At 55.3% G+C, this 26,957-nt stretch overlaps 9 protein-coding genes across 9 annotated transcripts; all 9 read right to left on the minus strand.

Moving 5' to 3' along the window:
- Positions 1-194: 194 nt before the first annotated feature.
- JKF63_05876 (uncharacterized protein) lies at positions 195-671 on the minus strand (the record flags this gene model as incomplete). The annotated part of the gene is made up of 1 exon (XM_067901829.1): positions 195-671. One exon carries the CDS (start codon positions 669-671, stop codon positions 195-197), a length of 477 nt encoding a protein of 158 aa, XP_067757535.1.
- A 1,073-nt stretch (positions 672-1,744) lies between these two features.
- Positions 1,745-5,272, minus strand: JKF63_05877 (uncharacterized protein; the record flags this gene model as incomplete). Its single annotated transcript, XM_067901830.1, has 1 exon — positions 1,745-5,272. One exon carries the CDS (start codon positions 5,270-5,272, stop codon positions 1,745-1,747), a length of 3,528 nt encoding a protein of 1,175 aa, XP_067757536.1.
- Positions 5,273-6,357: 1,085 nt separating this feature from the next.
- JKF63_05878 (uncharacterized protein) lies at positions 6,358-6,966 on the minus strand (the record flags this gene model as incomplete). Its single annotated transcript, XM_067901831.1, has 1 exon — positions 6,358-6,966. One exon carries the CDS (start codon positions 6,964-6,966, stop codon positions 6,358-6,360), a length of 609 nt encoding a protein of 202 aa, XP_067757537.1.
- Positions 6,967-8,675: 1,709 nt separating this feature from the next.
- JKF63_05879 (uncharacterized protein) lies at positions 8,676-10,400 on the minus strand (the record flags this gene model as incomplete). Its single annotated transcript, XM_067901832.1, has 1 exon — positions 8,676-10,400. One exon carries the CDS (start codon positions 10,398-10,400, stop codon positions 8,676-8,678), a length of 1,725 nt encoding a protein of 574 aa, XP_067757538.1.
- A 2,658-nt stretch (positions 10,401-13,058) lies between these two features.
- Positions 13,059-16,385, minus strand: JKF63_05880 (uncharacterized protein; the record flags this gene model as incomplete). Its single annotated transcript, XM_067901833.1, has 1 exon — positions 13,059-16,385. The coding sequence occupies one exon, from the start codon at positions 16,383-16,385 to the stop codon at positions 13,059-13,061; it is 3,327 nt and encodes a 1,108-aa protein (XP_067757539.1).
- A 1,279-nt stretch (positions 16,386-17,664) lies between these two features.
- On the minus strand, positions 17,665-19,104 carry JKF63_05881 (uncharacterized protein; the record flags this gene model as incomplete). Its single annotated transcript, XM_067901834.1, has 1 exon — positions 17,665-19,104. One exon carries the CDS (start codon positions 19,102-19,104, stop codon positions 17,665-17,667), a length of 1,440 nt encoding a protein of 479 aa, XP_067757540.1.
- Positions 19,105-20,640: 1,536 nt separating this feature from the next.
- JKF63_05882 (uncharacterized protein) lies at positions 20,641-21,894 on the minus strand (the record flags this gene model as incomplete). Its single annotated transcript, XM_067901835.1, has 1 exon — positions 20,641-21,894. One exon carries the CDS (start codon positions 21,892-21,894, stop codon positions 20,641-20,643), a length of 1,254 nt encoding a protein of 417 aa, XP_067757541.1.
- An 814-nt stretch (positions 21,895-22,708) lies between these two features.
- JKF63_05883 (uncharacterized protein) lies at positions 22,709-24,379 on the minus strand (the record flags this gene model as incomplete). The annotated part of the gene is made up of 1 exon (XM_067901836.1): positions 22,709-24,379. The coding sequence occupies one exon, from the start codon at positions 24,377-24,379 to the stop codon at positions 22,709-22,711; it is 1,671 nt and encodes a 556-aa protein (XP_067757542.1).
- A 1,094-nt stretch (positions 24,380-25,473) lies between these two features.
- On the minus strand, positions 25,474-26,808 carry JKF63_05884 (uncharacterized protein; the record flags this gene model as incomplete). The annotated part of the gene is made up of 1 exon (XM_067901837.1): positions 25,474-26,808. The coding sequence occupies one exon, from the start codon at positions 26,806-26,808 to the stop codon at positions 25,474-25,476; it is 1,335 nt and encodes a 444-aa protein (XP_067757543.1).
- Between the last annotated feature and the right edge of the window lie 149 nt (positions 26,809-26,957).

Raw genomic sequence — 26,957 nt, forward strand, 5'->3', positions numbered from 1 at the left:
CAGTTCGATCAAACCGCACTCGCTAGCACCCAAAGCGACACAGTGAGACTGCGACCATTAAAAAAAAAGGAAGGTGGCTCTTCCGCTTGAGTGCAACAAAAAAATCCCCCTCTAGCCTTTCGTCTTCAAGGGATTGACGAGAGACCTGCCTCGTTCCCCCTGGTCACCTTTCCAAGCTTGTGAAGGGCGCCTCCCTACTGACCCCATTCAATGGGGGTGACAGTGACAGCCGGTTGCGGCATGGCAATGAATCTACCCAGGAGCTCCCGCTGTGGACTCGGTGGGGGGTTCTGGTTAAGATATGCATCGAAGTACGCCACCTGAGTATAATATCCCACACGCAAAAACTCTTGTCCCCGGTACTGAAACGAGATGATCAAGATTGTCACGCCCAACACATCCCCCGTTGGCACCAGCTCCATCTGGGGAGCATCGCAGTCTAGGGTGAACTCTGTGACACCCTTTTCCAGCGGCCCGACTTCGAATTCGTCCAGCACTTGGTCGTACTCTGACGAAGATGCGCTTCCGACCCACACAAAGGACACAGAGACGGTGTCAGGCAAACTCCTCAATGCCTCGATGCGCATTCTCCATTGGAGCTGGTTCGAATAGGCATCGGGGTTCGCACCGATCAACTCGATCTCTAACAACTGCACTACAGGATCGGCCATTATTGAGAACTCGGGGAGAGGAGAAGGAAAGGGGGGGGTCGCACTCGTCTGATTGCAGGAATAAGTTGAGCAATTGAGAGCGTGCGCGCACAGTGGAAAAATGTTTGGCCCGATTCTCACAGAAGTCGGGAGGGGGGAGGGGGGAGGGGGGGGCGTAACGATCACAGCACGATAATGAGTGAACGCACGCTGTCTAGTATTGCACTGCGGTCCAGCGCGTTGGCGACGACGGCGGGAGAAAATCGAGCGACTGCTGTGTGCACCAAAAATATATATGAGGAAATCAGATAGACGCGGGGTGAAACGGTGCGGCTCTGTGCGGAAGGGGGGAGGGGGGGGGAGGGAGGGAAGCGCAGATATTCTTCACTGATGACGGTCGGTGTCCATAAAGAGCGCGGGCATGCAACAGTGCTTCACCAAACTATTCTCGAGGTGCAAGGCACTTCAGCTTGTGGGAATCGTTGGGACTCCTGTTATGCTAAAAGGCGTAAAAGGTGAGAGCGTTGCGTTAGGGTCCAATATCTTTGAATCGCAATAACAGACGAACAAGCGCACAAGAAATATGATAATAAATAACTTTTCGGTGCACGCACATCGTTCAAGAAGTCGTCGTCGTCGGTTTGGTGGGACGGATGCGTGTGGTTTTGTGGGAGTGGGTGTCAATGGCCGAGAAAAGAAATGGAATGAAAAGCAAGAGACCGGAACAGCAAAAGATGGATGAAGGCGCTCATGAGCTATCGTCATTGTCGACCTGTATCCAGTACTTTATCGTTTTACCCGCTTTTTTCGTTAGAATACTGGATGCATGCCCGTGCTGATACCCTCAGTGGAGCTGCACTCACGTCCTTTCGATAATCACTACGAACAACGAGAATCCATCGATGGCGTGACGTGAGTGCATCGTTCTGGGTGATGTGGAACGTGTTATTCACACATAGTTTCATGCGGGATAAAACAGAAAACTGGGTTTAGTCACCAACAATGCTTTGTTTCTGGATAGTGGTTACGTATTAGAGCAGCACCTTGCCTGTAGTATCCACGACAACGAGCCCGCAGGTGGCCATGCACCACACCTAGTTGCACGGCAGTTCTGTTACGTTGCAGGAGTCAGAGATGAGGCGCACATGGCGGACCACCTCACCCTTGAGGGAAAAAAAGAAAAAGGCCCCCTGCAACTTTGTATGGACCGTCCTCATCGCCTCCGCCCACTCCGCGGGTAGCCACCACAGATACTCGCTGGATGCCCCCTCCAAATCAGCAGGAGCGCCGAGAACACGCGAGTCAGCAAAGAAACGCCACCACACCGTCGGCGAATCCTGACGACGCCACTGGACAAGTCGCTCACTTCTCGCCAGTGAAACGTCGATTTGGCGCTCGTCTGCGATAACAGAGCACAGCTCCTGCAGCGGGCACACACTCTCCAGCACAGCGCCGAGGGTGCCTCTCTCCTCCACCCTGGATGTTATGTAATCTGCTGGGTCGGCCGAAAGGCGCCAGCACAGCTGCGCGTGCGTGAAACATACATCACTTTGCCGCACGTCAGCGGTGTGTGAATCCTGCAGAGGGTCGTCTGTGAAGGGGTGCCATGCGCGTCGGTAAAGACGAGGGTCACAAAGAAACATCAAATCCACTATATTACCGTAGTGGCGGCTTCCAGCAGCAGCGATGGAGGGTAATGGTGATGGCTGCGGCTCACGCACACAAGTGTGTGTTGTTGAAATGTCGTGAGGGTGCTGTACCGGAGATATGCCAGCTGGGGCGAGAAAAGATGCGGAGGGTAGCCGCACACCTTGTAGTCTACCCGCCTTCCCGCTGCCGCTACCTTGGCGCAGGTAGTAAGGTAGTTTCCCTTCCCTCTGCGAGGAGGTCACTGACACGGCTGGAGCTCCTTGGCTCGCAAGGGGCGCATAACTTTGCGTGTCCAGTGGCACCTCTGGAGCTGATGAAGGCCCGCTGCTGTACAAAAATGTGCTGCTTTGGAGACCCAGCCCGCCATTAGGTCCACTCTCATCAAGAGACCGAAACACCTCCGCTCTTCGAGAAGTGTACTTTTGAGGAGCGGCCTCCACAACCTGACGAAGTTGCAACGCAGTCTCCAAGGCATCCTTCAGGTTTGACTGCGTGGATCGCTGGAGGAGAGCGGTGTACTCGTTGGCAAGGACCCGCAAGCAGTCAGAGCCGGCCACGGAGTCCTCAGCTGTGAGAAATGTTGCGTTCAAGAGAACCAACGGGACTCGCTCGGTCGCAGGGATTTGGAATGACAGCACTCGCCCAACGGAGGGCGCAGGGATCTGTAGGAGGGCATAGGTGTCACCGCGCAGCAGCAGGAGTGCGAAGGTGCCCTGGTCATTTTTGTGACTACCCATGTAAAGTCCACACACGTCTGCGACGTCGCCGACCCCAGTGGTGCATCTGTGGTCTGTGGTGGCCTGCCAAACGCGTCGCAAGTGCTGAAGGGGCTTCTTGGATGGGACGTAGTGAAGTTTTCGAGACGCGTAAAAAAGTTTGGATCGTGAAAACGGCGCCGCAGCGGTGCGTGCTTTGGCTGGATTGACCGCGTACAGCGTAACCCAGGATCCTTCCACCGGCAGCGACATCCCGCCACCGTCGTCGTCGACTAGAAGGGCACGCTCATCCACCGTCTCCCACTGCTGCACTAGAGCCTCGGCGCCATCCTTGGTGAGGAGGAGTGAGGTCACTCGCGAAACAGGTCTCGATTCGGGTGATTCACCCTCCGCCAATGCCCCCGTCTCCGTGCGCAGGCGCTCGCTCCATTGCAGCTGGGCATGAGTGCTACGCACCGTCTTCAAACTGCGATCGCGCGTTTGCCGTGTGCCATCGGCTGTGTCCGGCGACTCGATACCCTCCTGCGACACGAAGAACGACGGAAGGACTCGTGCAACGACCCCTTCAATCGCCGGCACGAGCCCACCGAGAGGGTGCACGAGAGACAAGGGCAGCGGAAGCGGCTCCCCGTGACACACACCCAAAGAGGTCGTTTGAGCCACCGCCCGCACGCAGTTGTAATTGATGCTAAACACCACCTGCCTCTCACACTCCGTGGGCGCGCACTGCCCGTGCAGGAGCAACTTTGCACCACAAACAGCCATCCTCTGCCCAGGCCGTAGCACCCCCTCACGAATCAAATTACTTACCGGCACATCGCACGTCACTCTGAGGTGGTAGATACCGTCAGAAAGAGTAACGATGCGCGTGTGTGGCGAGCTGCGCTCCTCGCAAACAGAGCTCAGGTACAACACCACTAGGGAAGCGCTGGAGATGTCCCCCTCCACCATTTTGCGCAACGCCGGGCGCTCGCCGCTCACCATCTCGGTATTGTACAGGTGCATCATCCATAAGAAAACCATGAGAGGGGTAAACGCACTCGACAACGCGCCAGATGGGGACATCGTCATGAAGTGCACCTGAGCCATTGCCGACACGAGGGCATGGCGGCACCACTCCATCGTACAGTGCATTGGGCTCGCACCAAGTTTAAGGAGAGCGAAGTGCCAGTGGCCGAGCCGCACCGTTTCCACCTCCTTGGCGCCCAGTAGCCCTGCTAACACACGGCCACAATCGCTGCCTGTGAACGAAAACATAAGTGATGTGATAGACGAGAGCGTTGGGATCGGGGTGACGCTACGGCATGTGCAAGCGTCAGGGTCAAAGCGCAAAGCTTTTAGCCCGGTCGTCTGAACCGGCGGTGTCGCAGACGACGGCATAGCGTGCACCAGGGCGGTGGGGTGCCGCTTCGGGGGCACGAAGCCACGTCTTCGCTCACCCATTCGTCCTGGGGCGGGTACGAAAAGGCTTCGATCAGATCTACTTGCTGCCAAGTCCACTGGCGAAGCCTCCACTCGCTGTATTGGCCGAGGTACCTCACTGTTGCATACGACATCCACAGTCAGAGTTTCATCCTCGTGGTAGAGCGACCCTGCCTGCAAGCACTCCGCAGCACTTTGCAAAGGGACAGTTGGCGTTCGCACTGTCGACCCGCGAGGTGTACAGAATGGTTTAGGGGAGGCGACAGACGATGTCGACTCCGTTTCCGGGTTATCCAAAGACGCCTTTGCCTTTTCGATCGATTTTTTCTGCACGGTAACCGCCTTCCCACTCGCGGTTTCAAACAGCGTTGACACCCGCGTCGTGTCAAGAGTGCCCACGTCCCCCAGTCGCTCTGTCGCCTTCCGAAGAGACTCTTGGTGTACCGTCACAGTCTTACCAGAGGCTGTGGAAAAAAGAGTTGACACCAGCGAGGAAGCGGCCGGCATTGCCTCTAGGCAGTGTGACTGGATGACTTGGTTACTAGCGCCCTTGCAGCTCTCCGTCACAGCTGGTTGTATTGGAGAAGCTGTCGTGTCGCTTCGTACTTGAGTGCCACTAGCCGCTAGCGATTCGCTCTCGTCTCGCCGCGTTGAGGGTTCGTGTAGGGGAAAAGACGACGAAGACGGAGTCTCGGCTTGTCCTTCCCTGCCTGCCACATCTAAGGCGTTGTCGACGTTGCGCTCGCGCTTCCGCAGGAGTCGAAGGCAAACGCCACATTTCACCTTGTTCGGTGCATTGATGAAAGTGCAATGCGGACAAGCGATACCGTTCATCTCGGCCGTGCAGAGTTGGGATACGGTAGGTATGCCTCTTATCAACAGTATCTATAGTGCACGTGTGCAAAGTGCGGAACACGTGTCCATCCCCTGCTCACAGCACTCGCACCACAAGAAAACCCTCCACACACACACACACAGGGCGGTCCATATAGTGTCCTCACCGCTGGCGTTTGGCAGGTCGCGTATAGAGAAGCAAGTACCACAGCACCAATAGTGTTCTGTGAGGGTAGCGGGAAAAAAAACAAAAGGATGAGACGATGATGAACGAAATATTGTAAGTCTAGAGACGTATCAGATGAGACATGTGTCAGCATCGATGCATTGACAACTGTCATATTTTTGACTCTGCATTCCGCGCCCCCTTCCTGTTGGTCTTCTGATTCAAAGGGGTGGTGGCAGCACCTGTCACAGCACTGCAAAAAGCGCTCTCGCCGTTGGCGCCCTTTTTGAGGCAAGCGGGCCAGTATAAACAGGGGCAGAAAAGTCAGGCAATGAAAAGGGCACATGAACATCTAAGACACGAAGAGGTACGATCCTGGACGATGCGACCGACGTGAAGGGTGAGATGCATTCGCCCGTGCATGTAAGCAGTGCTCCTCTTCATGACAGCTGGACTAGGGAGGAAACCACAGAGGGCATCCTGTGTGGAAAGAGAAGCACAAACCGATCGGGGGGGGGGGAGGGAGGGAGGAGGGGACGAGGAGAGGGTCATTTGCCAGTCAGCCTCTCCCTTCCCTCTACCCACGTTCCCCAGACACGCGCACATGGACACGCTTCTACTCTCAAGACCCCTCGAACAGGAAACAACGCTGCCTCAGGAGTAGGAGACCTGGAGCCTTCGCTCTCACATTCTCAAGAGCTCCCTGTGTCTGCGGCAGGAGGATGGGCTGAAAGAGAGGAAAGATATATCTGTGCTGGAAGATACAAGCCCCACGCGCCGCAATGGCCCACGTCGCACCGTGTGCACGAGACTGTACAGTGTAACCCGAGAGAGGGAGAGGCAGTATACTTCACCTTGTCGACTCAGGCACTTCAACTCGCAAACAACGTGGCGCAGAGAACTCTCCTCAAAGCCTCCGTCATCGAAGTGGAACGTACTCCGTGATTGGAGCGAAGAAGCGTGAGTCAGCGCTCAGAATCTGCATGGTGATTTTGATGAAGCACCAGAGCGGCGCTGTGGCGTACAACGGCATGCGTGCACTCCCCAATTTGTCGTAGTGCTCTAGAATCATTGGCAACGATACGTACAGTCTCAGAAGATACTCTAGCGTCAGAACCCGTGCGTACCGCGGTTCATTGGTCGCTTTCTCATCCAGGCGGCGTCGCTTGGAGTCGATCGTGCTCGAGCGCACTTTGCTCAGGAGGCGCTTCTCCACCTGGCGCACCGTCATGGCGATAATGCGCCGCTCCCGCGACAAAAGAAAAGACAAGGAGCACGACTGCTCCAGTACACCAATGAGAAAAGCAATGCAACACTCCGTCACCGCGGCGTCAAACCCGTTGTGTAGCATCTGGCCCTCAATCACGTCATGATGTGTCTCGAAGAAGTCGTAAATACTCGGCGCCGAGGAGGGCATCGGCGGGATGCTTGGACTTACCGCATCCTCCACGTTGTCAAGGTGCCGCTTGACGGTGAGCAGGAGGCCGGAGGGCCACACCACACCCTCCAAAGAGTTCTGGGAGGGCATGGGGAGCGACCGGACGCGCCTCCTGTTCCTTCTTGCGACCTTTTCTGTTCGAGTGTGTGTTTTGCCTTCAAAAAGTGAAGCTTCCCAATAATTCACTCAGCGGTGCAGGGAGGGAGTGGAAAGGAAATCGGTAGCTACAGGTTCGATTGAAAAGACCAGCAGCGACGCACGCGAAGAAACAAAGAGAGAGAGAGAGAGAGTTGCAGAGATGAGATTGAAGCACAGCGTCATCTTTAAAAGAGAAAACGAGAAGACAGAATCACACCAACGCACACACTGAGCGCTGGCCTGCGCCATCCGTGGGGTTCCGCGTCACGGCAAGAGAAGTTCCCCTACGAGCTAACCATCGGTCTGACACAGCCAGTCCCATACAGTTCCCCGAGAGGAGACGTGCTGGCGTTTAAGCTTTTGCCTCCGCGTACCAGCCACTAATTCACCATCATGGCTCGATGCGCCGCCACATCAGCAGATTAAGCAATCGGAGCCCTCACCATTACAGTTGCTCTCCCTTTTTTTTTCTGTGCACGCGCGCGTCATCGCTGTCAAGTTTGAGGTGAATCCCCTCGACTGGCGGAGTTGATGCGCTCCTGATTAGTGACGCAGCCAGACAGAGGGAGACGTGGTATGAAGAAAACAAGGAGAAGAGGGGGGGAGACACAAAAGAGCATACGTACGTGCCACCACCCAACAGCACACGTGTCACAGACAGACACACAATGTGCGGCTCAAACGCACCCGACCAAACACCAAAGACAAGAAAAAAAAGAAAGGAAGGAAAAACACACATATGTAAAGCAGTTTCACCTCGGCACCTGTCGCCGCTTCTGCACCGCCAGCGGACACCGCCAGCGCAACCGCCGCAACCGCCACGCCGGCTGCTTGGACAAGAAAACAACGTAAAAATCGAGTGCGCACACGCGCACGAAGACGCGACGAAAACATCGAAGTGAGGTCGCGGAGAGGGAAAAAAGCGAGAGAGACAGAAGGGCGAGCCACCACGGAAACGAAAAAACGAAGAGGGTGATGCGGATGCGACAACGACAACGACAACAACAAACAAAAAGAGGACAAACGCCCAAGCTCATAAAAGAGAGAGGTGGTGGGTGAATTCGAGCGAGGAAAGACAGAAGCTCACTGATGCGCTGCCGGTCACAGTGCACACGCATCACCAGCACACAACCACCACTGCGACAGCGGTTATACCAAATTGTACATCAAAAGTACAACAACACAGCATCGAACACCGCGAAAGAGACGAGATCGGTGAACAGCACAACGAAGTAGACAGGGATAAGACAAACCATCGACTGCACAGCACCACACTTTAACACACAACGAAAACCAGCGTGTAAATGAGAAAGTGGCTCGATATGGGGACAGTTGATATGAACAAGAGGGTATGGCGTGTTGGCTGTTTCATCGATCGGCTCACAAAGTCAAGCAAAAACACCAAGAAATGAAACATGATAAACCGGCATGTAATCACCTCTCACGCAAAACATGGCGACAGGAAGGCAGACGGAGAACACATCCAATACATAGTGCCGGCAGGTGGGGCAGCCGGCATCAATCACTCACGGCAAGAGAGAAATGGGCGCAAAGCGCCGCACAACAGCCAACATACAGCAACGGCATCGATCTCTATGCGTTCCGAGAACTCAACGAGGTCGTGAGGAGTCACCTCTCACGACGAGTATTTCTTAGAGGGGTTACACCACCATGCGGCACGCCACTATGTCACACGGCACATGCGTGGCGGCAATCAGCCAATAACCCTGCCGCTCCACAGAGAACAAGAGGGCGTAGTCGTACGGATAGTCGTGGAGCGGATTCGTCTCTTTCGACGACGTTCGCGCGTGGTTGAGGTAGTGAACCGCTTTTTTCAGGTTGTCCTTGGCCAGGCCGATGGCGGGGGTGACATTGAACTTCATCTCTCGTGGTGTTATCTGGTACACACACACGCAACAAGACTCGCTCCACTCCCGCCGCACCGACTCCTTCATCTGCCGCTGGAAGGTCAAGAACTCCTCCATCTCGCTGCGCATGTTTGCTGCCTTGCACCACTGCTTATCGCTAGGAATGGTGCAAACAGGAAGTCCCACCGACGCGGCGGCAGCTGGGTTGACAACCGGGGCAGCGGCCACGGCCGCTGCGAAGGCGGTAGTAGCGGCAAAGATCTGAGAGCTGAGATTAACGTTCGTCTTGTTGTCGCGAACGTAGCGGCGGAACGTTTGGCGATCAGCGTGAGCCACCGTGTCAGCGCACAACACCGTGTTGTGCACTACACAAAACTCAGCAGGCCAGCTCAGAGCCTTCGAGTTCAGCGCATCCACCGCGTCATTGGCGTTCGCAAAGTGGTTCGACACGTCGTACATCGCCTCCGCTGTGGAGAGCTTTGCGTCACTGCCTTTGAGTACGAAGGAGTGCGTCGACTTCCACCGCTGCTGGCTGGTCTGCTGCTGCCGCATGAGGCGCTGAATGATTTCGGTGGCGGATGAGTTTGTCTGCAACGTCGTCATCAGAGGTTTTGCCGTCTCGGCGCTCAGGATTGCGGGATCCGCGAGAGGCTGCGAGGGGGTACCGGGTGCGGGAGGTCCACTGGGACTCTTCCCACGGCCAGACTTGGCGCTGCGTGGCATGGGAATCGTTATGGAGTTTGGCTGCCCGCGTGCAACCAGAGTGGTGGAAAGGCAGCGTGGTTCCTGACCGACGAATAAATCCGCTGCAGATGTCAGAACACTGTACTTGGGACTCTTCAACCACACTGTCCACGGTGTTGTCCAGTTCGAGGTGCGCTCCATCCCCTCCTCCATCACATCCACGAAGCCAGCGATCGCGCGGTTCGCCTGCAGTTCGCGGTAGGAATCCTCAGTGACCACCATGCCCTCTGTCACGTTGCTGAGTAGAACGGCGATATCCACATTCGGGTGCGCCCGCAACAGTGCTGTGGCGAACGTGAGACGACGGGACGCGCCGGGCTCCATGTGCAAGACCGTGATGGAGAGCGAGGGCCCATTAGGAATACGAATGTTCACCTGCACCAGCGCACGGAATGCCTGTTTGCCATCTGTCTTGGGCACCTCAGTCGTCTCACACTGCAGCCCGAGGCGGAGCAACGCTATTGTGCTATCCTCTTGCTGCTCACACCGACTTGTTTCCATCACCGCGTAGGCCTTGCGGATCTGGCTGTAGCTCTTGATGCGGCTTAGGGTTGCCGGCGAGACGTTCTGCATCACCACTGCCGTCGGCGCACTCGCGACGACCAACTCCTGCAGACGGTCAACGTCTGCAGTGTCTACATGACTCATGTCCACATTCGCCACGGTGATATTCTTCAGCGCAAACACGACGCTGGTGGTGGCCGCGCCTTTCCGCTCCGACCACCCCCCGTTGTCATCAAAGTATTTGATCTTGACTGCCACGCCGCGGTTCATCCTGGCTCGGTCAGCGCCTTGTCCACAAGAGAAACAGAAGGGCAGGAAAGTACGAACGGAGATCAGAGAAAATCGACCGAGCAAAATTGCGGCGCTGTAGATATGAGAGGTCGGTGTGTGTGTGTGTTTGTGTGTGTGTGGGGGGGGGGGGGGGTATGGAAACCAGGTCAACAGAGGGAGGAAGAGTGTGGTGACAATGGCGGTGAGGAGCTTCTGCAGGTGGAGAGACGTACACGGATCTGTCACCGGACACCTATCAAGAAGTGTGAAGACAAGAAGTGGCGCAATGTCGACGAAGCAGCTCGACTGCTCTGTTTAATAAACTGGCAGGCGTACGCATCCGTCCATCAGAGAAGGCCAATCAGCGCCAATACAGGAAAGAGATCCACAAAGGAAAGATAGATGTGAACAAGAGTGTTAAGCTGTTCCAAAGGGGACGAACGATTAGCAGGAAGACGAACAGGGGCATGTACAAAAAAATGAAGTTTGATTTGAGGTGCGCCCCATTATGCATAGAGCTACTTGGCCATCAACGTAGCATCGCAATCGCACTCTCTAATGCAATGCTCCAGTTGGAGAGTAGAACTAGACAGCATCTTCTCCTTTTGTATGCCCAAGCTGGGCCACGCACTATCCCAGCCAAATGCTCAGCAGCACTTTGCAAGGTGGCAAGGGCTCGAAAAGGAAAAAACAACCTCACCCCTTCCTCCATTCTGCACCAAAACATGAGTTATACTCCATGTTGCTCAGGCCTGCCATAGGCCCTCCCCCCCCCCCTTCTCGCGTGGTGCAAGCAAGCGCCACACACGAGCTGCAGAAATTGTCGACGCAGTCATCTCAATACGGCCTCCACCCCGGGCCTCTGCCCACTCCGGCCTCACAGGTTGCTCATCACAGTTCCACCCACTCCCGAACTACGCTGGTCGCCATCTGGCGCATCCCTCGCGGATGGATCAAGCTCTTTACCAAACAGGCAGCGAGGGGCTGGGTAAGATATTCACCAGACACCACGATACCCTGGCCGTACCATACGGATGGCACACACATCCCCACTGCCACAGGTCACTCCCGCGCAACGCCACCCAGGACCAGACCCCCCTGACACCAACGACGACCAGCTCCTGTCACACACACACACACACACACACCTCCTCCCCCAACGCTGCTGCTAGCTGACGCCGTCACCACCGACAGTCACTCTGCATTGATGAGGGGCAGGCGGCCGTGTGGCCTCACACTAGAGTGAGGGATGCTGGACCCCCTGCCCCACCCTAATGGAAAGTGGTGAAGCCTCGCCATCCCGTGGGAGACTAGAGGTATGAACAGGACGCGCTCTAGCGCTTACTTAGTTGTATACCTGTCATTACTCCTTCCCTACTGCGCCACGTCACCAATGGGGTTAGGGGGAGAGGGAGGGAAGGGGGGGAGGGGGGGTGCAGTCCGAAGCGCTTCCGCCCACTACATGGGCGAGCTGTCGGTCGAAATACGCCCTCTTATTAGTCTTGAAAAATAAGTGAGCGATATTGGCCCTTGGGCCAGGGGGGGGGGGGGAGGGGGGGGGGGGACGCGGGAGGGAGGGGAGGGGGGTGCATCGGTAACCGCAAAAGGAAAAAAATGAGAACGCACGCGCTTGAAGTGCAGTGACCGGAGTCACTAACCAACAGTCGTATAGATTCTCTTGGACAGTCTGTGTTGTATTCTTGTCGCGGTTGCCGCAAAACGAAAGCAGCAATAAAACACAGAAACAAGACGTGGCAGCGCGATGCGCCTCCGACCCGGCTCTCTCCTTTCCCTCTGTGCGGTGAATGTGCTTCATCTTCTGTCTTGCAGTTGAACCTCTCCGACACTGCCACCGATGTTCGTGCTCATTACACCCCCTTCGCTACCTCCTGAAGAGGGTCTCCCACTCCCCAGTAGCACATCACTGCATCACGAAGCTCGAAAACCAACGGTAAATGGAGAAGCGAAGCGACACACACACGCACACACGAAAAAAAAAAGAACATCACGTGCGAGTTCACAGTAACGCAAACCGTCAAGAACTAGATCTATAGGGCAGAGTCATGGAAACGCGGGGGGGAGGGGAGGACATACGCACAGGAGGAATATAAGAGCATAGACGAACAGCAAGGTAATGTGAAACACGTCGCACACACATGACAGATGAAGAGAGCTTTCGAGGGGAGGGGGGAGAGAAAAAAAAGAGAAACGAACAATAATACGAGTAACGCCAATAAAATGAGTCAACGTGTAGGCTAGGCTACCTTTGATTTGTATCAAATCTGTAAAGCTACCGCCCGCCTCCAGCCACATGGACGTGAAAGACTGCAACCCAGTGTTGGAAGATAAATCGAGAAATCGAGAGACGCAGATATTTTCAAAGACTCCGCGACTACCTTTACTTGCCAGTAGACTGTATTACGGAAGATAACGAGAAAAAGGAATGATACATGAGAACGCCATCCGCCACCTGAGGTGAAGCGAGGGAAAAGGAGGGAGAGCACAACACAGAGAATGAAGAAGTTGTGCGGTGAGAATAGGCTTCAGAAAGGAAACAGGCGCGGCCGTCAACCACATGCGCACATACACCCTGCCCCTCCTTACCTCCTTCGCGACTCACGCACTCGTCGCACGTGCAGCTCTTCGGCTACGAGTGCGCTAAGCTCGCGTCATTTTCAAGCTGCCATCCAAGCAGTAGATAATGTCGTCCATCAGCAGTGGCATGCACAAAGGTGGGTTGGTCACAAAGTAGCGGGGCGTGCCGTACAGCATCTCAGATCGTGGGAACAACCGAAACACGCCGATTGCCACACACTGCCGCTTCGACAGAAGGAACTCAAATGCGTCACCGAAGGTGTGGAACTGAAGAGACTGGTTGCCACACAGTTTGAATAGCGTCTGCGACTGCGCCGTGCTGTTTGTCCACATAGCCGTATCAAACATCTCCGCAGTAGAGCTGAGGTTCAGGACCATCTCAAAGAACTTGATAATACGTGAGTCGCGGTGAATATGGATTAGAATTGTAAGGAGCATGTTTGAGGAAAAGAAGCGACCCATCATGAAAGCGAGTGCGTCCTGAAAGTTGACTTCGCCACGTGCTCGCCACACTGGATCGGTGTGGAATGGCGAGACTTTAATAGCAAAGAGGAAAGACTGCAGCTCAACGACGATGTTCTGCTCCGGTATGCCAGTCAGACCGTCCCGCATCTTCTCGTTCCACTCGAGTAAGTCACGCACGCTGTTCTCGACAGAGAAGATAGGAACGTCACCAAAGTCGCGTGCGCCCATCTGCGAGCAGTACAAGAGTATTCCGCGCACCCTGGTGGCGTCTGTGTCTGCGGTCAAAGCGTAGTTGAGGTGCGAGTCCAACGAGCCCTGGCCGCGAATGTAGCGCAGCGGTGTGTCGAAGATCTGCTTCCATGTTTGAAGAAACTGGGGTGGATACCTACGCAGCGTCAGCAGAGTCAGTCGAGAGCGCGCATGGACCGCGCAGATACATTGCATCATTACATACAGCTCGTACTGGGCAATCGTCTGAGAAATTACGTCCTCGTATACAGACGTGTTCGCCTTTCGAAGAATGGAGCTCGTCTGATCAACGAAGAGGAACACCTCGTCTTGGTGCTTCGACTCCGTCGCCCGTCGGTCCTGCTCAGAGATCTTTGCGGGATTCGCGTCAGCGGCTTTGAGCAGCGTCTCGTTAATCTCGTCTGTCACACTGCACAATCCCTCATTACGATCGTTACTTTGCATGTACGGGTCTGAAATGAGGCCACCATGGCGCCTTACGAGGTGCCACAAATGGGACACGGTCTTGCGGCGTAGCGGCAGAGAGGCGAGTGGAACCCCGCGCGGGGTACGCACGACGCCTGAGATATTCATGAGCGCCTGCCGCAGCTCCTCTACGGACAGCGCCTCCTCCTCAGACCTCGAATCGTCACCATCATCTCTCCTTCCTGCTGTGCCGCTGGCAATGGAAGTCTGCGGCGGTGCCATGTCATATAGGGAGGCGGAGCTGTTGTATGGGTAGAAGACAAAGGAGGTGTTCATATTCTCATGCAAAAGCTCGGCGTCGTCGAGTCCGTGGCGAAAGTGGTCGCCGTACGCCTCCCTAGATGTCTCCCTAAGCGGCCCGGTCGAGTCAAACTCTTCCAGCGCACTTGCGAGGCTGTTGCGCGTGCGTTCGTACACTGCAATGAGTATATCATGCTCTTCCAGGCGGTAGTCGAGCTCAAAGCGCATTACGCCACACGCGCTATCCTCGACGCTGACGATGAGCACGTCGCGATACTTGAAACCCGCCACCACTTGCGCCAGAGTCGCACCAACAAAACGCAGCGGCACGGGGCAGGTGCTGAGCACGTTGCGCCGGCTGTACTCGTATTGACTCTTCCAGTTCCCGATGCCTTCCTCCGTCCACAGATTTTCGGGCTCGACGCCCTCAGCCCACGCCGTCCGCACGAGATTAACCAAGAAAGGTACGATTCCTGGCAGGAGCAGAGCGCTCGCCATGATGTTCTTCTTCATATGCTCATCGATCACACATGAGTGGTTTCCCTTCAGCAACTTAGCGTGGAGGCCGTAGCGCAGCCAGACGTATTGGGGCACTTTGGGGGCAAAACGCTCAAATATGATGGCTGCGAGCATTACGTCGTCATCGACGCGCGAGGAGTAACCCTCGCGGATTGGGAATATGATAACCGCTGACGCATCCTCTGCCCTCATGCGACGCAGTGCGAAGGAGTCGAGCGTGTCCACGATGAGGAAGGTGCTGCGCAGACGATAGGTCGGATGCCGACCAATCGAGAGCACGTCCGGGGCAAATTCTTTGCTACAGAAGCAGACAGACTTCATCGGATACAGACAGAACACCTCGTCCAGAATTGAGATGGCCTCCTCGCGCGTGACGCAGCCGTACACAATGAAGTGGTTCTTGCGGCCACTGTAGGAACGGTACACCTTCAAAATATTCGCAGAGGAGCGGATGACGCGGATAAAGGTCGGCATCTTTGCAATGAAGATAAAAATGATAATGATCGTAATGAACTTACCGTCCGGTGTCTTAGGCGTCACATCCCCAAAGCCGACAGTGGAGACGGTGGCAACAATAAAGTAAATGGACACCGCTATGTTCATCGGGTACCCCTGGAAGCTCTGATCAATACGAAAGAAACCGGCAGCGGAGAACACCATGCAGATAAAGAGCGTTAGTGGGCCGGCAGCCATGCGCAACAAGTCGAGCTTGCGGTTTCGTGGCATCATCAGTGCAACTGAGTCGAGGATGAACAGGAAGTACTGCCGCATGGGCCAGCACCGCATGAAATACGGCACGTACAAGCGACTGACCCACGCAAGACGCGAAGGGATGGAGACGAAGAAGATGATAATCTGGTAAATGGACGTGATGAGTACTACCGTGATGGTCATTAAGCTCAGGGAGTAGGCAAAAAACAGCTGCACGAGCGAAACGACAGAGAGGAAGAAACGAGCGTAGAACCACATGCTGCGCTCTTTGGAATCGTACTCAATCCAGGTGACGTCGTAACTAAAGGTGGATTGCACTATGTATAGCACCACCATAAAGAGCTCCACCAGGAAAAGAAACGTCCAAACGAAGAAGGCAGCGATAGGGTACTGGCGGACAAACTGCTGGAAGAAGTATTTGGGCCCTGATATGTACGTGAATTCGCTCTCCCGGCTTTCAGTTTTGGTGGCACATAACCTCGACATGCGCCTCTGCTTACCCGACGGATTATTCAGCTCATCTAAATCGTGTGCGTCATTATGGCTGCGGCGGACGCTGCGCGTGCGCCAGTAGCGCTTCAGGGGTGGGAGTTTTTGAATTTGGGAGCGGTGGGAGACCGTCAGGTCGATGGGATGTAAATATTCGGAGCCGCTGACAGGGCCCTCTGTAGTATCCTTGTGTGGGTGCGGTGGGATGAGAGAGTATATGGGGCTTCCCGAGCGGTGGCTACCAAGCGGCATTGTACGTTCGATGAGGAGTCACGAAGGACCAGGAGTATAAAAGACAAAACAGAGCAAAGCAGCGCAGCCGTGTAACGCACCCGATACCAAAGAAGAGCGCGTCAAGTATACGTGGAAAGAGTGAAAAAGGGGGGGGGGGACAAGAGGGGGAGCGTACGCAGAATCCTTCCTTGCCTGGTGTGGGAATCTGAGCTAGAGGTTTATGTGGGTAGTGTAGATCGTTGTGGGTATACGCATAGCAGCACAACGCACACTTCTCTGCCGCGTTATACGGAAACAGTGAAAACCTCCGAGAAAGCAAAACAAAAAAAAATGGCAGTGTCGAGTGAAATGAGTGAGGAGATTGGGAGAAACTTGAGAGCAAACACATCACGCTCCTAACAGACACTCACCAAAAAGGGACGCGAGAGCGTGCCGCGCAGACGCTTGAGTTAGAATGTGCGCGATGAGCGGTGAAAAGTAGCGGGTACTCCAAAAAGAGAAGAGAGAACGGCGTCATCACGGGGACAGCGCGCCTGTAGCTCAGACTGTTTCTGAAGAAAGATTAGTAGCGCTTGCCTACGGACTGCACACTTCTAATTTCCCAGAGCGAGAACACAGGCGCAAATGTCGGGGTGCTGTTGTGAGCCATCCGCTAGTTGGAATTCTAACACACCGTCAGTCACACGAGCAATTACTTTCCCCATCCGCTGACTACTTAGACGTAGCTGCCACCCGTCAATGCCACCAAATATGACTGTCCATCATGTGCAGCAGTGTCCAAGAAACTGTGCGGAAAGGTGCCTCTAAATGGAGGCGATCATGCGGCTGATCAAGAAAAGCGAAGTCGTGACAACCGTGCTCTGCGCACACGCACAGCACAGCACCAATAATCCAGAAATTATATACGCGCATTCGTTTTGATGGAATCCCAAAACTAACAGGAAAAAAAGCTAGGAAAAAAACGGGACCTGGAAAGCAAAAACCTAAAAGGGGCAGAACGGGAACGAGGACATACTCCCACATAAAAACATCAGCGTGAAGCGGCACAGTCAAACATCACCGCCAGACACACACACACACGTACGCACGCGAGTGCACGGGAATCAGTGGGAGACAGCACTCCGGCTCCCACTACCGGCTCATCGCAACGTGTAACGGTGCAGCACTGAAAGCCCGTGGCAATACTCCACTACGCCACACACCCCTATCAGTTTAAAAAAAAGGGGAGAACTCTGCAGCGAGTCTCAGTCTCATGTACACTCGGGGGAAAGAAAACTTTGACGGCGCTTCATCATCGCTACTGAATCGATCTCGCACCGATTCGGCGACCAATGACGATCCCAATCAGCAACGCCCCAATGAGCTTGACAATCTCTAGCACGATAGAGGCACCACTGGAAGGATGCGAGCGACCCCGCGCGCCGGGACTGGATTTAGGAATGCAGCTGATGACACCTCGATTCTTCGGCATCAAAGGAGTCCTTGCGTCCTTATCAGTGAGAATGGCCACACCAGGCAGTGTCTTTCCCTCCAGCAGCTCCAAGGATGCACCGCCGCCGGTGGACACATGTGACATGTTCTTCGCCTCACCACTCAGCTCTGCAGCGCTCGCACTGTCGCCACCGCCGATGATACTCAACAGCCCCTTCTTCTGCGTACCCGTCCCCATCGCTTTGGCAACAGCGAAGGTACCCTTCGAGTAGCACGGCATCTCAAACACACCCATCGGGCCGTTCCAAATGGCGCTCTTGCAGCGGCCAATCACCTCCTCGTACATGCGAATCGTCTTTGGGCCAATGTCGAGCGCCATGTAGTCATCCGGGATGTCCACGTTCCCCGTCACCAGTGGCGAGTCCACCTCCTTGAACTCCTTGTTGCACACATGGTCGACAGGCAGGAACACCTGCACACCACGCTCCTGTGCCTTCTTCAGCAGCGACTTCGCGAGATCCACTTTGTCTTCCTCGCACATCGAGATGCCGATCTTGTGGCCCTGCGCCTTCTGGAACGTGTACGCCATCGCACCACCAATCACAAGGTAGTTGATGCGGCCCAGCATGTTGTCCAATAGCTGGATCTTGTCACTAACCTTCGCGCCGCCGACGATCGCAACCAGTGGCCGCGGCGGGTTGTTCAGCACCTGCGCAAAGTAGTTGATCTCCCTCTCCATCAAATACCCCGCGTAGCCAGAGCCCAGAACCTTTGGGATGCCCGTCATCGTCGCGCTGTCGCGGTGTGCAGTGCCGAAGGCATCGCTGACGTAGAGGTCCGCGTACGAAGCCAGCACCTTCGCCATCGCGTCGCGCTCCTCCGGCTTCTTACTACCTTCCTCGGCGTAGAAGCGCACGTTCTCTAGCAGAAGCACGTCGCCGGCCTTCAGCTTAGACGTATACGACGCGGCGTCCAGGCAGTCGGGGGCGAATTCCACTTTCTTCCCCAGCAGCTCCTCGAGGCGCGCAGAAACAGGGCGCAGCGTGGCGGCCTCCTCGAATCCGCGCACACCCGTCGCGAGCTTCGGGTCGTTCATCCCAGCACCCTTCGGGCGGCCAAGGTGGCTCATCAAGATACAGGAGCCGCCCTCCTTCAGCACCTTCTGGATCGTCGGCAGGGCGGCACGGATGCGGAAGTCGTTCGTGATCTCGCCATTCTTCACGGGGACGTTGAAGTCCACGCGAATGAGCACCTTCTTGCCCTCGAGGCTGGCATCATCGATGCTCTTCTTTGGCGCGAGGGACATAGTGTGGTGAAAGATGTCGGAGTATGGTGGGATAATGTAGAGGTGCAAAACGCTATCAGAAAGGAAAACGATGGGGATTCATATATATCAAGAGCAGCTCAGGCAGGGGCGGAGGGGGAGGGGGAGGGGGAGACAGGGAGTGTTGTCGTGTATGTTTGTATAAGTATATTCGAATCGAAAAGAGTTTTTGCTGCTGACTATCTTCAAAAAACGTTGGATGCTTTGTGTTTGAAGGGGGGAAGGGGCAATGAGAAAGAAAGAGAGGAGAGAGCGGGAGCTATGGAAGCTCTTCCACCGCTCCAAGGAGAGCGGTAGTCAAAGAGGTCCGATGAGAGTCGGCAGAGCACAGCGGAGGTGAGGGGCGTGTGCGAGTGTGTGTGTACATGTGTGTGTGTGTGCGTTTTGAAGGAAGGGGGATGGACGTATGAGAAAGAGTGAGAACGTACCAAAAAAAGGGGGAGATGAATACACCGTAGTAGTGGGAAGACGCACAAACGCAGAAATATCAAATGAAAATATGATGAGATGCAGGGGAGGAAGCGATAGCAGTGAGAGACGTTTGTGTGCGCCACATCATCAAAGCCGGAAAAGAGCAGGATGTGGCTGGGATGGTATTGGACTTGATTGTGAGGTGGCACGGAAGCAAGTATCAGCTCTAGAGGGGCAGCTACACCTGTTCCCGCACACTGCTCCCCTCCCCCACGCTACCCTTGACCAATTCCTCAGATAATTCCGCGAAGGTTCCAATGAACAGAAAAAGGACCGTTTTGGTCGCATCGCTTGCATGAAAGTGAACGGATGGTTCCGCTGCTTTTCCAACGCTCTTCATGTGTGACGCACACTCAGCCACATGAAGTGGAGCGTCACGTAGGAGGATAGAGAGAAAAAGAGAGAAGGCCATGTGGCAGCGGAGAGCGCAACTCTCACACACAACGAAGACACTGTTCTCGTCAGGAGCTCTCCCCCCTCCCCCAGGATCCACTACACGTTGAATGAAAACACGGTAACAAGAAAATGCGCACATTCGGGAGAAGGGAAAAAAAAGAAGCAAGTGAAAAAAAAAGACGTCGACAATGACGAAGGCGTAACCGCTCCGGGGATACGTTCAGCAGTTTCCGCAGTGTGAGACGTGTCGGCCGAATCCACGAAAAGTTTGTGGCACCATCGTGAGGTGCCAGAAATGGAGGGGGGGAGGGGAGGGGGAAAATAGTCGACATATTCGACGAGATCTTGAAGCGCCGAGCAGCGCCATTCTCCATCCATAATTTACAGCAAGCGCAACGACACAAAAAACCGTAGTTACAATACATGCAGGAAAAAAAAAGACACCGCCACTGTGGGAGCTCCGTGCAGTGCCTTGTAAAACGATGTTCAAAGCCAGCTGGCCTCCTCCTTCTACGCACCACAGTAAGAGGGCACGGGCGCTCGCCCTCTTTTGCTATGATAACCGTTGCCCGTAATAAGACCCCGCACAAAAAATAAAAACGAAAACTCTCGCCGCGCTCTTAAAATTCACATAGAATCCGTAGGAGTAGCTCACTCCTTATCAGTGAGAATGGCCACACCAGGCAGTGTCTTTCCCTCCAGCAGCTCCAAGGATGCACCGCCGCCGGTGGACACATGTGACATGTTCTTCGCCTCACCACTCAGCTCTGCAGCGCTCGCACTGTCGCCACCGCCGATGATACTCAACAGCCCCTTCTTCTGCGTACCCGTCCCCATCGCTTTGGCAACAGCGAAGGTACCCTTCGAGTAGCACGGCATCTCAAACACACCCATCGGGCCGTTCCAAATGGCGCTCTTGCAGCGGCCAATCACCTCCTCGTACATGCGAATCGTCTTTGGGCCAATGTCGAGCGCCATGTAGTCATCCGGGATGTCCACGTTCCCCGTCACCAGTGGCGAGTCCACCTCCTTGAACTCCTTGTTGCACACATGGTCGACAGGCAGGAACACCTGCACACCACGCTCCTGTGCCTTCTTCAGCAGCGACTTCGCGAGATCCACTTTGTCTTCCTCGCACATCGAGATGCCGATCTTGTGGCCCTGCGCCTTCTGGAACGTGTACGCCATCGCACCACCAATCACAAGGTAGTTGATGCGGCCCAGCATGTTGTCCAATAGCTGGATCTTGTCACTAACCTTCGCGCCGCCGACGATCGCAACCAGTGGCCGCGGCGGGTTGTTCAGCACCTGCGCAAAGTAGTTGATCTCCCTCTCCATCAAATACCCCGCGTAGCCAGAGCCCAGAACCTTTGGGATGCCCGTCATCGTCGCGCTGTCGCGGTGTGCAGTGCCGAAGGCATCGCTGACGTAGAGGTCCGCGTACGAAGCCAGCACCTTCGCCATCGCGTCGCGCTCCTCCGGCTTCTTACTACCTTCCTCGGCGTAGAAGCGCACGTTCTCTAGCAGAAGCACGTCGCCGGCCTTCAGCTTAGACGTATACGACGCGGCGTCCAGGCAGTCGGGGGCGAATTCCACTTTCTTCCCCAGCAGCTCCTCGAGGCGCGCAGAAACAGGGCGCAGCGTGGCGGCCTCCTCGAATCCGCGCACACCCGTCGCGAGCTTCGGGTCGTTCATCCCAGCACCCTTCGGGCGGCCAAGGTGGCTCATCAAGATACAGGAGCCGCCCTCCTTCAGCACCTTCTGGATCGTCGGCAGGGCGGCACGGATGCGGAAGTCGTTCGTGATCTCGCCATTCTTCACGGGGACGTTGAAGTCCACGCGAATGAGCACCTTCTTGCCCTCGAGGCTGGCATCATCGATGCTCTTCTTTGGCGCGAGGGACATAGTGCGGTGAAAGATGTCGGAGTATGGTGGGATAATGTAGAGGTGCAAAACGCTATCAGAAAGGAAAACGATGGGGATTCATATATATCAAGAGCAGCTCAGGCAGGGGCGGAGGGGGAGGGGGAGGGGGAGACAGGGAGTGTTGTCGTGTATGTTTGTATAAGTATATTCGAATCGAAAAGAGTTTTTGCTGCTGACTATCTTCAAAAAACGTTGGATGCTTTGTGCTTGAAGGGGGGAAGGGGCAATGAGAAAGAAAGAGAGGAGAGAGCGGGAGCTATGGAAGATCTTCCACCGCTCCAAGGAGAGCGGTAGGCAAAGAGGTCCGATGAGAGTCGGCAGAGCACAGCGGAGGTGAGGGGCGTGTGCGAGTGTGTGTGTACATGTGTGTGTGTGTGTGTGTGTGTGTGTGTGTGTGTGTTGTGTCTTCACTTTGACTGCACTCATGCATAGCCTAAACAAAGGCCAGTGTGATAAATCAAGGGATTCAGGGGGGCAGGAGAAAAAAGAACGTCACGCCAAGGGACCACAGACGCAAACACACCAGAGTGTACCCGCTGACGTGCAGTCACCCAAACACCACCTTCACACATCAACGCCCACAGAAGCCAACCCCCGTCTGCTTCTTCACCCCCCGAATATGTGAACAGCCTTTACACTCAGAAAAAAAAAGGTCCGGTGTGTACCTAAGACGACGATAAGAAGCAAAAAATATATATATATATTACAGCGAGCTCCCCCCGCCCACCACTGACAAGGCTCGAGATGCGGTACTCGGCGCCAGTGGTATCGACACCTTTCGCGACAGATTTGATCACCGCACCTTCTTCGCCTCCATGTCCGCCTTCTCGAGGGCGCGCATGAGATCGTCGGGAATCGCCAACTGCATCTCCGTCATATACTGCGCCTTGCACATGAGTAGCACGAAGATCGTCTGCCACAGCATGTGAACCTCCTCCCTCGCCAGGACGAGATCCACAGACACGAGGCGTCCCTCCAATACGGCCACTGCCTCCTCTACCAGAGACAGATTACCGCTAGTCGCTGGCAAGTAGAGTGCCAGACAGCCGAGAATAAGAGCCGACTCGGCAGAGCTCTTCCCATGCACCACCACGCAGTCTCTCCATGCGCACTGCAACACCTCCTCTGCCCGGAGGTCCTTCAGAAAGTGAAGCAGGCGGCCGCACTCTCGTAATATGCGCACACTATCGGGAGACGGCACCTTTTCCAAAGACCTGCGCTGTTCGTAGACTTGCATCCATAACTGGGCCGCCACACACAAGTCTCGCCCTTCAAAATGAGTGAGAAGCGTAGCGCTGCGGTCCATCGACGTCAAAATGGCCGGTGTCAGCACGGCACCGCAAGCAGCAAAGTGCTGGGCCACCGTATATGTGTGCCAGACAAGATTATAGGCAACACGGCTGCCCCTTCCACGCCAGCGGCGAGGCCACAAGCTCAGCAGTGCGTCTGCCGCCTTCTCCATCAGGGATGCGTCCAGTGTCCCGCGCAAGACCTTTGCAATAAGTGGGTGAAGCGCAAGTGCACCTTCCTCCCACTTGGATGAAAAAATACCGAGCTGCGAGGCGGTCACGGCGAAGTCGCCAGCCGAGTCGCCAACAATGGCCCCCACCACGGCGTCGGACACGTCGCTGGTGTGAAAACAGCTGATAACTCGCAGCATCGCACGTGCGTCGGGGTACGTCTTCTCCAGCTCTGCAATACCAATGTCCACCAGCACCGAGAGGGCCGCGGAGATGCTGAGGGTGTCATCGCGCCGCACACCTCTCTCTGTCAATATGCGGCCCAGCTGGGAGGGAGTACAAACCTCTCTCCTAATGAGCAATGAGGCAACACGTATCAAAAGTGGCACGTAGCCCAGATTGTAAAACACAGTTTCCAAATCACTCGAGAACGTGATCTCTGCCAAAAACTCTCGGCTTGTCTGAGGTGAGAGAGCAGATGGGCAAAGGCATGCCATCTTCATCGAGCTCTTCACATCTGCCGCGCTGGTCGTCATCAAAACGTAGACACTCGGGTGCCCTGGAATAAGCTCAAGCACTTCTTCAGGTGAGGCCACATCATCCACGACCAACAGCGCGTCCCTCTCCCTCCGCCCCTTCATGGAGGCGAAGAAGTGCTGGAGCTGAGACTGAAGCGCGTGTTGCCCGTTGAACCACTGAATGCAAGAAAAACGATGACTGTGTCGCACTGTGTCGCAGAACTCGGCAGCGATAGTAGACTTTCCGATACCGTCAACACCAGCGAGGACTTGGTAGTGGCGTCCATTCAAAAGATTTTGCCACAGCGTGCGCACCTCAGCCTCGCGGCCGACCGTGCGCGCGGCTAGCACGGGAACCTGGTACAGGAGTGGGTGCGACTCGTCGGACGCTCTCTCCGCGGTGGACGCGAAGCTATTTGAGATCACCTCACCAGTGGAAGCGCTGCGACCCCTTGACCTGCTGACAAAAGGGACGAAGCGGCGCATGGCCGTGAGAAGGCTCGGATAAATTGGCGATCGGCCACTACGGAAAAGTGTTTGAGGCCCCCGTGTGGGTGCGTGTGTGTGTGTGTGCTTTCTTTTCGCATGGGCACGCAGGTGACGCTCTCATCGCTCGACCCCCACAGACACACAACGACGTGGCGAGGGTGGAAGGGTCGCTGACGGCTACTCAGAAGTAAAATGGAAAAGAAGGTACGGACAAGGTTGTGCATCATACGTGAGAGAAGAAGCTCAACTAGCAGCAGAAAAAAAAATGAGGTGCCTTCTCTATACATCATGATGGTCCTTTGGCGCTGGAGGCTCAGCGCGCAATGGCGATGAACCTCCGCAAGATGCGAAGTTGCAGCAGCCATCGCTACGAATGTGGTACACATTTCTGATGAGAAGAAACACAGCAACGACGGGCCCAGTGGTTGCCAATGCCGGTAGACGTGTGTGCGTGTATGTGTATTCACTTTGTTCTTTGCTGCCCCCCCCCCACTTATCATTGTTAGTGCTCAATGTGTGAACCATGATGGGACCAGCCAGCGTGCAACGCCAGAGAATCGACTTGGGCACCCCCTGGTAGTCTCTATGGAACCCACCTCACGCGCGAGAGGCGTCATGACTGCGGATACCTTGAGCAGGCATTCTTCCTCCTCATCCGCTTACCTGCACCCTCCTGCGCCACACACGAGAACACACACACACACACACAAACTCACAGAAACACGCAGAGACCTCTGCAAAAAAAAAAAAACGAAAACAACGGAGGGGGCCTGAGGAGGAGGGCGTCAGGGGGGCAAGAGAACACAATCAGGAAACTCAAAGCGACGTACGTAGCAGGAGGAAAGGGCGGTGGCGGCGGGACACTACAAGCAAGTATGTGACGACAAAAAAAAAGGAAGAATTAAAGCAACAGCACGCCTTAACACACACAGGGGAACGCCCCGCAAGAACTGTGCATACACAGTTGGACGAGTACAGGTGAAGAGGAGAAAAAAGCCCTGTCGGTGCGATCGTGAACACTTCGCTAGCCCACACGCGTCTCCAGCAGTGAGTGGGGAACACGTTAAAGTGCTCGAGAAAAATGGAGGTGGCTATTTGGGAGGAGTAAACGCCTTCCATGGTGCGTTGCCGTCGATATTCAGTCTCCGTCCCCCGTCCCCGGGTGCACCTGAGGATGGAGCAGGTTTCTTGAAGTCCTTCATGAATCGTTCAAACTGCTCGTCGATGCGCGCGGCAGAGACCTCCTCCGCACCTATCTGGCGCTTAAACTGAATCTTTGCCATGTTCTCGTTGATCTCTCCGACGATATTGCTGCGGACACCCGCAGCGATGCTGTCGAACTCCTTCGCCCTCTCGGACAGCGCCTCCCTGGAACGCTCCATGTCTTGCATCTGCCGCTGCTGCGCTTGCAGGACCGCCTCGTTTTCATACGCGATGCTGCCTTCGTATCCGAGATCCATTTTGGTGGGGAAGCGGCCAGTCGACTGAGCCACGGCATCAGCGTCCTCTGCGTAGCTGCGCTGCATGTCACTGTGCATCTGTGCCGCCTCCTTCATGCGTGCGCTACAGTAGCTGTTCAAGCCCACATTGTCATCTCCCTTCCCTGTCACACCGCCAAGCACCTTAGCCTGCAACTCGTTATTGTTCTGCCAGTCGACAGTGCCCCCATACTCATCCACGCAAACGCCACGCACCAGGGCACCGTTCGACCAGATACCGGTGAAGGTGAGACGGGGCTCGTTAATTAAGTATGTCTGGGCGCCCTCGCCGTGAGCGCGCCCATGATCGTTGAACTCCCCCTCATATGTATACGTGGGTGTGTAAAGAGTGCCACGGCGGATTTGGCCATCGAGAAACTCCCCGACGTAGACGAACCCGCCATCGAGCTTCATCTTGCAGTCGGAGCCGTGCAGCTTGCCGTGGAAAAAAGTGCCCTCCTGGACAGCGCCAGTGGCGAAGACGAGTTTCCCCTTTCCGTGCGGCTCGTTCGCTGAGAACTCTCCCTCGTACACAAAGTCAGCTTGGGTCAGCCTTCCCCGTACGAACGTCTCGTCGTGCAGCGTGCCCTCAAAGACAACCTCAGTTGTGCCGTTCGGAATGCGCACCACACCCTCGATGATCTCATCACCCTTAAAAACACCCGCGTAGTGGGTGCCGTCTGCCAGCCATGCTTCGCCGCGCCCTTCTCGTTGCCATTGGCAGTTAAACTCGCCCCGATAAAGATCGCCGTCCTCCTCGAGCTGACTTCCCGGCAGCGGGAACCCCGACGCTGCGTCGTACGACCCGCTGTAGACGCGACCATCAGGTAGGATGGTGATGCCTTTGAGCAACAACGTGGGGTTGGACGGGTTTACGTCACCCTTTAGGACGGTTCCGTTTGGTAGCGTCACGCTGCAGAGTAGTTTGGGGCACAGACGACGGAACATCGCGAATAGAGGCTGAGGAAGTCACGCGATGAGCCAAGACTTGGAAGTGGCACGTTTGATGTAGTTGCTGCCTAACAGCGAGCCAGGAGAACAGAATGCAGGTGTAGACGTGAAGTGAGAAGGTGAAAAAGTGAGGAGGAGTTCCGTTG

Source organism: Porcisia hertigi, chromosome 20 (genome assembly GCF_017918235.1).
Source record: "Porcisia hertigi strain C119 chromosome 20, whole genome shotgun sequence".
In the NCBI taxonomy this organism is placed as follows: Eukaryota; Euglenozoa; class Kinetoplastea; order Trypanosomatida; family Trypanosomatidae; genus Porcisia; species Porcisia hertigi.